An 11,751-nucleotide genomic window follows, 5' to 3' on the forward strand; every position below is an offset into this window, starting at 1 on the left:
AAAAATTTTGGAGTTTGTTCCTTTAGAAATTTTAATTCTGAAGGTCAGAATCGGCTGTCGAAAGTTGTGCACGCACTATCAGAAAATCGTACGATCGTTCCTCCAACGAAAATGTTCATCCTCTGGTGTCCCTGGCCTACCGAGGAGGTGCCCGGTGTGTGCTAGGGCCTGGTATTTGTATATTGATATCATATCCCCTCTCAAGCATCTCTTCTCCAGAGAGAGCAGTGGGGGGGGCAAAGAGCACTGGGGGAGCCCAAGAGCATGGGGGAGAGCACTGTGGGGCTGGAGAGCACTAGGGGGTGCGGAGAGCACTTAAGGGCTGGAGAGCAGTTGGGGGCTGGAGAGCAGTGGTAGGGGGCCTGAGAGCACAGTGGGGGGGCAAAGAGCACTGGTGGGAGCCTGAGAGCATGGGGGAGAGCAATGTAGGCTACAGAGCACTGGGGGGGGTGCAGAGAGCACTGTGGCCTGGAGAGCACAAGAGGGCTGGAGAGCAGTCAGGGGCCAGAGAGCAGTGAGGGGGAGCCAGAGAGCTGGGGGAGAGCATGGGGGGGGGGAGTAGAAGGATAGGAGGACCAGCTCCATATACAGTAGAAGAATCAATCTGTCAATTTCTTTCCTGCAACCCCTGAATGCCTGCAGGAGGGAGAGAAGAAGAAGGCTTGAAGGAGAGATTGACTCTTCTACTGTATATGCAGCCGGACCTCCTATCCAGACGCACACAATCGGAGCTGAACTTACTTTCCCTCCCTCTTCATGGTCACAGCTCACCTGACCTGTAGTTTCCGTCCCCCAGCTCTACGGCCAAGCTGCGGAGAGGCCGCGTAAGTGGTGCCACCGGTTTAAGGAGCAGCTCCACTGCCTTGGCCCCACAAGAACATGTGGCCCGGTGGCCCCGGCCTACCGGGCAAGTGCCCGGTGTGCCCAAGGGCCTGGTATTTGTATATTGATATCATATCCCCTCTCAAGCGTCTCTTCTCCAGAGAGAATAAGTTCAATGCTTGTAGTCTTTCCTCATAGCTGAGATTCTCCAGTCCCTGGAGGAGGTTGTATAGGAAGGTATACTATTATCTGCATTCAGCTCACATGGATACCTTGTGGTGAATGGTGTCAATCAGCTGCAGAAAAATGCCACCCATTGCACACAGTACAAAACAGGCCCTATATGTTAAAGAAAAACATTACCACGTCACCTAAAGACATTTGTGGTAAGCTGAATCTCCGCTCTGGGTGCTCGTTTACACTAGTGTCGTCTGCTGAAGAAGTGATCCATGGCAGATCTTTTTTCAGATAGTTCTAGACAGGTAATGAGGAGTTGCCAAAATCATGTGCATTACATGCAGTTGTGGTGCAGCTCCATTCAGTTAACTAGGTCGTGTTTGCCAAGTGATACTGCCGTCTGAACATAAAAGGGAGTTTAATCCTTTCTTTGTTGCTGTGGCTTGTGTACACCCCTGTCTGCTCTCTTTGCAGCTCCAAGGGGAACGATTGGGGGGCAATAAAAATGTGGCTCAGCCATGTCTTTTAGCCATTCTCCAACTGTCAGTGTAAACAAAGCCTTGAATTGCTATAGTAGTGCAGCTTTCTCAGAGATTATTTTTTATTTACTTTACCTGTATTGCTCTTCCACTGCTAGACTTCATCTCCTGTTGACAGAATGAAAGATTTTATTTATTGATAGCTTTGTCATCTATATAAAATAATTAATGAACTAAATACTAAGGCCTTGTTCAAGCTAATTCACATCAAAATCACATCTACATGCACTTTTGTATGCGATTTGTGCTGGTTGGTAGGAGCTGGTACCCGCCAGCATCCTAACAACCAGTGACTCATCCCTGCTGTTAGCAGCAGGGATGAGTCATTGGTTGTTAACCACTTTACAACCGGAGGATTTTGCTGTCTTCCGTCCAGGCCACTTTTTGCGATTCGGCGCTGTGCGACTTCAACTGACAATTGCGCGGTCGTGCGACGCCGTACCCAAACGAAATTTACGTCCTTTTTCTCCCACAAACAGAGCTTTCTTTTGGTGGTATTTGATCACCTGTGCGATTTTTACTTTTTGCGCTATAAACAAAAAAAGAGCGTTTATTTTGAAAAAATAACAATATTTTTCACATTTTTTTATATGAAATTCCCCCCAAAAAAGATGTAAAAACCAATTTTTTTAAAAGTTTTTGGCCAATTTGTTTTATGCTACATATGTTTGGTAAAAAAAATCGCAATAAGCGTATTTTGATTGGTTTGCGCAAAAGTTATTGCGTTTACTAACAAAGGGAAAGATTTCTGTCATTTTTGGTGTTTTTTTTTTAACGCGTAATGGCGGCGATCTGCGATTTTTTTTGCGGGACTGTGACATTGCGGCGGACAGACCGGACCCCTGACTGACATTTTTGACACTTTTGGGGGTACCAGTGACATTACTGCAGTAATCAGTGCTATATATATGCACTGTTACTGTAAAAATGACACTGGCAGGGAAGGGGTTAATTTTATTGGAGAGGGAGGGGTTAATGTATGCCTGGTGCTTACTGACGTGTAGGGGGGGAGGTGACTATGTGATTCATGGACAGATCGGATGTCCAGCTATGCTGAACAGTCCGATCTGTCACTCCCTGTCACTATGGAGATCCGCCCGCTGTGTTTACACACAGCGGGCGGATCTCCAGACTCGATCCCCGACGATCGGGTAAGAGCAGCGGCGATCGCCGCTGCTCCTCCCCTGGCCCGACTCCCGCTGTGAATGAAAACAGCGGGAGCGAGCCTCCGGCGGCGCGCAAGCGCCGCCCAGAAGGGGAGGAGTCCAGTCACGTTAATACTACGTGACTGGACGGGAACGAGCCACTCTGCCGCAGTACTATTACCGTGAGCGGTAGTAGAGTGGTTAAGAGCCTGCCACTAGACATACGTAGGATGAAAAAAATTGTTTAGTTTTGTTTCGTTTTGATTTGTTATTTAAATAAGTTAGTTTTGGTAAATTCTGTAAATTTTTTTTCATTCGTTTTTGGAATTCGTTTAGTTTAGTTTCTTATTTGAGTTCAAAAGATCAAACCAAATTCGAAATATTTCAAATGCATTCTAAAAAATTGTAAAACAATTATTGAATTGGTATTCAAATTTGAAAGCGCATTCAAATTAGATTTTTTTCCCCATTTAAATGCATCTGTTGCATTAAACTATTAACCACTTAAGCCCCGGAGGATTTGGCTGCTCAAAGACCAGGCCCTATTTTGCGATTCGGCACTGCATGACTTTAATGGACAATTGCGCGGTCGTGCGACGCTGTACCCAAATTAAATTGACGTCCACAAACAGAGCTTTCTTTTGGTGGTATTTGATCACCTGTGCGATTTTTATTTTTTGCGCTATAAACGTAAAAAGAGCGACAATTTTGAAAAAATAACAATATTTTTCAAATTTTTTTAGATGAAATTCTCAAAAAAAGTAAAAATCTAAATTTTTTTATATTTTAGGCCAATTTGTTTTCTGCTACATATTTTTGGTAAAAAAATTGCAATAAGCGTATTTTGATTGGTTGGAGCAAAAGTTTTTGCGTTTACTAACTACGGGAAAGATTTATGTAATTTTTATTGTTTTTTTTTTTAACTAGAAATGGCGGTGATCTGCAATTTTTTTTGCAGGACTGCGACAATGCGACGGACAGATCGGACCCCTGACTGACATTTTTGACACTTTTGGGAGTACCAGTGACATTACTACAGTAATCAGTGCTATAAACATTCACTGTTACTGTAAAAATGGCATTGGCAGGGAAGGGGTTAACTTTACTGGTGATTAAGGGGTTAAGTATGTCCCTAGGGGCCTGATTCTAACTGTGGGGGGCGTGGCTTGTGATGGTAGTATAGTGATAGTACTACGTCGCTTTGCCTGTAAGCAGCTGAGTGCCGCAGTAAATATACAGGAGGCAGTCGGCAAGTGGTTAATATTGATTATCTGACAATTAGAAAATTATAACAGAATGGAATAAAATCAAAAAAATATATAGATGGATTTGCATTTGAATTCAAATAAAAAAGCGTAAAATAGAATAGAAAATCATAGAAAGGAATAAAATAGAAAATAAGAGAATAAAATAGAATAGAATAGAAAAACAATAGAAAAGAATTGAAAAAAATAGAAAGAATATAATATATAACCATGTTCTAAAATTCTAATTTGGAACTGAATGAATTTGAATTCAAATAGAAATATTAGAATAGATTAGAACATAATAGAAAAGAATAGAATAGTAAATAGGAGAATAGAATAGAAAACGATAGAATAGAATACAATGCAATAGAATAGAAAGAATATAATATATACCCATCTTCCGAAATTTGAATTTCGAATAGAATGAATTTGAACTTGAATACAAAAGAATATAAGATAATATATTACATTGTTTTGCATGGAAATATGTTGTTTTATAATTTATGCCTGTAAGTCTTAGGAATAACCCACCTAAAGCTGTCCAAACAAGAGTCTAGTAGACATCCCGGGTATGATAAAGTTTGAAACACGAAATCATAAATTATAATATGATAATAATACATGTTATAAAAAGAATAGTCCTGGTAGGGGCTATCTACAGCGCTTGCTAAATATAAATAAATGTGCAAATGTGCAAAATATATTGTGCAAACAATATTTAGCAAATGTGGTCCCAATATTTAATAAAATTGTACATATATATTGAAAATGAATGAATCATATAAACTGTATCAAAAATGTGACATAAAAAGCATAAAACATTTATAAATATTTGAAGTTCATCTCGTGATATAAATAAATAAGTGAAGGTGAAAAAAGTCCAATTTTTTTGTCGTTATTCCTTGCTTCAGAAAACTGGATAATATAGTGAAGGTGCTCGGTGATATTATTCCACAGTTTTTATAGTGACTTTTCTTATAAAATGCAAGTGCTGATTTCCTTCTTCCTGTGATATCATTTAAAAGATGGGTGACTTACCAGATGTAATGGGTCTCATATACCATACGATATTGAGACCAATCACGCTTGCCGGCCCTCAGGGCCCGGTAGGTCCCCTTGTGATGCCTCCTGGCTGTGCTGGTGATGATTCCCTCCTCACCGCTCCATAGGACAGCATACAGTGTTGTTTATAAAAGAAGATAAAAAGCTCCAGATGGTGTGATATCGTTTTTAAAAAGGGTTTTATTCCCATAAATATATAACAAGGTTTCAATCAAGATAGGTAGCAGTATTCAGCAAAAAAAGGGTTTAGATTCCCGTGACTGTATTGTACAGCTAAGCAGAGTGGCGAGCGGAAGTAAATCCGGCTTGCGATCCAGTGTATGTCACGCTGTGCGGTCTACATTCTGACGCGTTTTGTCACATCCGGTGACGTTTTCAAAGGGTATTTTATTCAATAATATAATCAAACCAAAAACACTTAAATATGTACAAACAAGGGGTGCGATATTACTAGTCACTGTAATAAAGGTTTAGCAAACATCTCGGGTATGAAATATTTTGAAACATGAGACTGCACAAAGTCCGACGTCACAATCGGGACAATAAAATCTGGTTTCTTTTCTTCTTTTCCTTCCACTGTCATCTCTCTGTTCGAGCAACAAACCATGCACATCCTTGTAGGTGCTGACTTTTTCTCAGTTGGTGGGATGTAGTCCATGAAGTGAGGACTAGTCAGGCGTTCCGGGTTGACAAGGCCAACAGCACGACGTCCAGATCTGTTCAAAGCCATTGATGGTGCTTGGTGACTCGGCAACTTTTCAAATAAAGTCCACATGAATCAAAGGCTTGTCACTCTTTTTTGCAGAATGTAGGCATTCCACAAGTATTGCTCAAGAAGATGTCTGAAAATCTTTTTATAGTATTTTTTTTTTTCTGCTTCCTCATAGCTGGGTAGAATGTCATTGCTTGGTCGGCTCTGTCGACACCTCCCATGGTGTTGTTGTAGTCGATCACTACTTGTGGCTTCATGACTTCTTTCCCACCTTTCGTGCGTACCATAACAGTGGAGGTGTTATGCATTGTACTCATTAGGCACACATCTTTCTTGTCCTTCCATCTCAGTGCCATAATTATGCCTTTCTGCCAGGCAACCATTTTTCCTGTCTTGAGTTTCTTTTTAACAAACATTGGCGGCATGTCCCAGCGGTTAGCCCTTACGAAGGCTCCATAGGCATCAGTTTTGTTGTGCAGTAGAACCTCATAAATTCAGGAGATGTATAAAAGTTGTCTGTTGTTACACAATAGCCCTGATTTAGCAATGACTAAATTAGTGAAAGAACAGAAGATGTTGCCATTCCATAATTACTGTATTTTTCATCAAATTTTGTTCCTTTTGCAGCGTATATCACTGAATTCCAAATGTAGCCAGTTGACGATTCGCACAGCATGTAGGATTTTACACCAAATCGTGCCCTCTTTGATGCAATGTATTTCTCCCAGCTGAGCCTTCCCTTGTAGGCCAGTAGACATTTATCTATGCTGATGTCTCTTTCTGGCACATAGCTCTGTTGGAATTTCTGAAGAATCATTTGATATATTTCCCAATTTTTTTTTTAGTTTTGGTGCAGGATAAGTAGTTTCATTAAATTCTTCACTATTTTCAAAGTGGAGATATCTTATTATGAGGCAAAATCTGTATTCGGACATGACCGTGCCAAAGAATGGAGTGGCAAGTAATGTATTGGTTGTCCTATACCACATCTGCAGGGGTTTTCCCACCACTCCCTGAAGAATTATTAGGCCCAGAAATTTCCAAAGGTCATCTTTGGTCAGTGGTTCCCACTTTCTGCATCTTGCAAACCTCTGATGTGTAGCGCATTGTTGGTCTTTGTACCGGTTGGTCTCGGTAACAATTTTTTCAGTAACCTCATCCGTCAAAAATAATTGGAGGTATTCCAAGGGGTTGTCATGGTCATCATAAACTTTCATACCAGGTGCTCCTGTAAATGGGAATCTTGGGGGCACTGCCTGATCCGTACCGCAGTCAAAAGAGCACCAAGTCGTTGAGCTCAGTCGCAGAATCGTTGCTGTCGTCGTCACTTTCCATACCCGATGACAAATTTTCCCACGAATCACTATCCCTCAGTTCTTCAAGTAACTCAGTTTCGCTGTCGCTGTTTTCCAGTTCGTCCAAAAGCACTTTTGCGCAAAAAGAACGCTTTTTGGACGCCATGGTCATTCTCAATTTTCCAGGCACAAAGAACCAGAAAAGCACAGGCAGGGCACTGGAAAACTCACCAGGTGAAATCCTAAAGTGAAATGACTTGATACAGTGTAATCCGTTAGGGTACCAACTTTGTATCATGTCATTTATTTTATTTACTTTTTTTAAAATTGCCGCCGGTTCCACCCCCCTCTCCCCCCCGCGTCATGACGCTCGCAGGGAAGGGAACCGAAAGACAGGTGCCGACATCTGCCGAGCACACAGTGGGAGGACAGCGTGAGGATGCCTGGAGGATGGCTGGGGAGGACGGCGGGGGATCGCAGGGGAAGGTGAGTTTGATTGTGGGGTAATCCCGAGTGTGGCTCGGGGTTGCCGCTTTTGCCACTCTATATTAACCCAGAGCCACACTCGGGAATACTGCTAGGAAGGTTAATGTCTAAACCACTGGCAATAAAATTGAGTACGCCACTAAGTCTAAATGTCCAAATTGAGCCCAAAGTGTCAATATTTTGTGTGTCCACCATTATTTTCCAGCACTGCCTTAACCCTCTTGGGCATGGAGTTCACCAGAGCTTCACATGTTGCCACTGGAGTCCTCTTCCACTTCTCCATGACGACATCACGGAGCTGGTGGATGTTAGAGACCTTGCGCTACTCCACCTTCTGTTTGAGGATGCTCAATAGGGTTTAGGTCTGAAGACATGCTTGGCCAGTCCATCACCTTTACTCTCAGCTTCTTTAGCAAGGCAGTGGTCATCTTGGAGGTGTGTTTGGGGTCGTTATGTTGGAATACTGCCCTGCGGCCCAGACTCTGAAGGGAGGGGATCATGCTTAAATATGTCACAGTACATGTTGGCATTTATGGTTTCCTCAATGAACTGAAGCTCCCCAGTGACGGCAGCACTCATGCAGCCCCAGACCATGACACTCCCACCACCATGCATGACTGTAGGCAAGACACATTTATCTTTGTACTTCTCACCTGGTTTCTGCTACACACACTTGACACCATCTGAATCAAATACGTTTATCTTGGTCTCGTCAGACCACAGGACATGGTTTCAGTAATCTATGTCCTTAGTCTGCATGTCTTCAGCAAACTGTTTTGCGGGCTTTCTTGTGCATCATCTTTAGAAGAGGCTTCCTTCTGGGACGACAGCCATGCAGACCAATTTGATGCAGTGTGCGGCATGTGGTCTGAGCGCTGACAGGCTGACCCCCCACCCTTTCAACCTCTGCAGCAATGCTGTCAGCACTCATATGTCTATTTCCCAAAGACAACCTCTGGATATGATGCTGAGCACATGCACTCATCTTCTTTGGTCGACCATGGCGAGGCCTGTTCTGAGTGGAACCTGTCCTGTTAAACCGCTGCAGCTCTACCACTGTGCTGCAGCTTAGTTTCAGGGTCTTGGCAATCTTCTTAGAAGCCTAGGCCATCTTTATGTAGAGCAACAATTTTTTTTTTCAGATCCTCAGAGAGTTCTTTGCCATGAGGTGCCATGTTGCACTTCCAGTGACCAGTATGAGATAGTGAGGGCGATAACACCAAATTTAACACACCTGCTCCCCATTCACACCTGAGATCTTGTAACACTAACGAGTCAAATGACACTGGGTAGGGAAAATGGCTAATTGGACCCAATTTGGACATTTTCACTTAGGGGTGTACTCACTTTTCTTGCCAGTGGTTTAGACATTAATGGCTGTGAGTTGAGTTATTTTGAGGGGACAGCAAATTTACACTGTTATACAAGCTGTACACTCACTACTTTACATTGTAGCAAAGTGTAATTTCTTCAGTGTTGTCACATGAAAATATATAATAAAATATTTACAAAAATGTGAGGGGTATACTCACTTTTGTGAGATACTGTAGTTGTAGTTTGTATTTCCTTTCTAGAGTACCCTAACTGTTGAGGCTTCTGATGATATAGCGGGTCTGCATTATTATTTTGTACTCTAGATGTACTGACTACAGGGACAGTTTGAATTGTTTTAATTACCTTATTTTTCTCTTAGTTAGAATGGAGGACGATTCAACAGATGCAATGGATTACAGTTACACTTCCGGCACAATGCAACCAGAGCCAATATGTGAACAAGAAGAAACTGAAAGATTTTTAACGTCTTATATATCTCCTCTTTTCTATGTACTGTTCTGTTTAAGTGTGATTGGCAACTGTGTTATTCTAATTATTCTGGTTAAGAAAGAAAAGTTTAATTCAGTTACTAATATTTTTTTCTTGAATTTGATTGTCTCTGATTTAATATTCTCTACTACATTGCCTTTCATAGCAATTGATCATAGTCATGACTGGATTTTTGGAGAGTTGTTATGCAAAATGCATGTAGCTGCTTTTCAGATTGGTTTCCAAAGCTTTGTTATCTTCATTACACTAATAACAATTGATCAGTACTTTACCATAGTTCATTCTTGGTCTACAACTTCAAGATTAGGAGTCAAATGTGCTGTTTATGCAAGTTGCTTTGCCTGGTTACTTAGTATGCTTTTTAGTATCCCAGACATTAAAATCTATACAGTGGCAAACAATGATTATGGGGCAGCAGTTTGCAAAGCTCATATTAGTGTGGAGGAACAAGCGTACTGGTGGTTTATTTTAGGTCACTATAAACATTTTTTTCTGTTTTATATTTGTCCTCTAGCTATTATTATGATCTGCTATCTTGGAATAGCAGTAAAATTGTCCAAATGCCGTGTCAGAAAAAAGTCAAAAGTTATAAAAGTGATATCAGTTATTGCTATACTTTTTTTCCTTTGTTGGACTCCATACAACATACTTATGTTTCTTATGTTTAAAAAGCATATTGATTTGTTTGAACATTGCAACAGCACTCTACAGTATACATTTCATATCTGTCAAGCTATCGTTTACATTCATTGCTGCATGAACCCATTTCTGTATGCTCTTTTGGGAACAAAGTTCAGACGACATTTAAACTGTACTTTCAAAAGCTTAAAATTAAAAAGTGTGTCACAACAGCAAGACCTGAGCTTAAAAACCAGCATGGTTAATGGACTTTAATTAAAAAAAAGCATTTTTTATCAGTAGTAGTCAGTACATTATAGTGATCCTACCCAGATATAGCATGTTGTTTGAGGCCATATTTACTCTTCCCCATTGCAATAACACACATTGCTACATCTAGGTGCATGAAAACATGCGGCGATGCAGCATAGTGCATTGATGTATGTTGTATCCAAAAATAAGGCTTCACATACATTTTTCAGCCCACAAGGAATTAAATGAGCCCTAAAAATAGAATAGTAAATGTGTTCATTGCCTATGCACAAAATTAATGTATGCCTTACACTGTGAAAAAAGAAAGCCCTGTATAAACACAAAGTTGTGATTTGCTTGCACAGCACTAGGACCTCTCCCTTCTCCCATGTGACAACACCCCTGCTGTCATGTAGCAGAAAAGAGGGAGAGTCCCACGATCCCCTCATGTGGAAGTAATGCTTCGACTCCTCTGTGTCAGTCAGCGGCGACTGCAGGGGAGAGGAGGGAGCACCGATAATGGCTGGGACATGGGAGCCTATGAGTGATGTCACATTTCCCAGAATTTCCGACTGTTGTTGAGCACTCCCTCATATGCACTGCAGTCCCTGCTTACTGACACAAAGGATTATGTGACCAGACTGAGAAGACTACATATAGAAAAGTATACACATCTTTTTTACACAGGTTATCCAGTATAGATATCAGGAGGGGTGAGGGAAAAATTGTAAGATTAGTTAGTGTTAAGCTGGCAACATGTGTATTGAAATTCATCCAGTTCAAAAGCCAAATCATTAGGCTGGCTTCTGTCATACGGTCCTGCTGGAAAACCAGCATTCAATCAGCCACTGCAGCCAATAGCTGCAGCAATGATCAATACGTTTTAAGGGGGGATTGGGGTCCTCCCACTGCCAGATTACAATAACACAGTGGGGGAGATTCCTGCATCCACATTGCTTACAAGGATGCAGGAATGTGTGAGGGTTTTTTTTTTTCATTCAGCCTGCTGTTTGAACGAAAAACAAAAATTAACAGTGTGTACCCAGCTTTAGACCTGGAATTCTGCTTTAAATATGCAGAGAATCAAAAAATTGCATTTCTCAATGATCACACTGCTGTCCTACCTTTGATAGTCATGCATGAATATTCAAGAGGATTCCTGCTATATCACACACTGTACAGAATAGATCAGGGCCGTCTTTTCCACTGGGCATACCCGGCGGTTGCCCGGGGGCCCCACTTGCCAAGGGGCCCCATGGATCGATGGATTGGTGGCATGTGATGTCCCACTCCCTGGTGGTCTAGGGCCCCCCCCCCCGTTCCGTTGTCCGCCGGGCGTCCGGGCCCCCTCCCCCTTGTTGCTTCCTCCCCTCCGGTCCGGAGTCCGGCAGCGGCCGTGGGTGGCTCGAGTCTGCACTGCACACACTGGTTGCTAAGGCCAGCCCGACTGGCATCTAGCAACCAGTGACGTGAGCAGCAGAGCAGACCCAGGATGCACAGCGCCGCCGCCTCAGCGGAGGACTCGGAGGAAGATCCTCCTCCTCGTCGGCTCTCCTCCTCACTCTCCTCTCC

The 11,751-nt window shown here is 42.2% G+C and overlaps 1 protein-coding gene across 1 annotated transcript; it reads left to right on the forward strand.

The window, feature by feature from the left end:
- Positions 1 to 9,183: 9,183 nt before the first annotated feature.
- On the forward strand, positions 9,184 to 10,302 carry LOC309555415 (C-C chemokine receptor type 3-like; the record flags this gene model as incomplete). Its single annotated transcript, XM_082257435.1, has 1 exon — positions 9,184 to 10,302. The coding sequence occupies one exon, from the start codon at positions 9,184 to 9,186 to the stop codon at positions 10,201 to 10,203; it is 1,020 nt and encodes a 339-aa protein (XP_082113561.1). The 3' UTR covers positions 10,204 to 10,302.
- Positions 10,303 to 11,751: the final 1,449 nt, after the last annotated feature.

This window comes from Pelophylax lessonae (genome assembly GCF_965119305.1).
Source record: "Pelophylax lessonae genome assembly, chromosome: 5".
In the NCBI taxonomy this organism is placed as follows: Eukaryota; Metazoa; Chordata; class Amphibia; order Anura; family Ranidae; genus Pelophylax; species Pelophylax lessonae.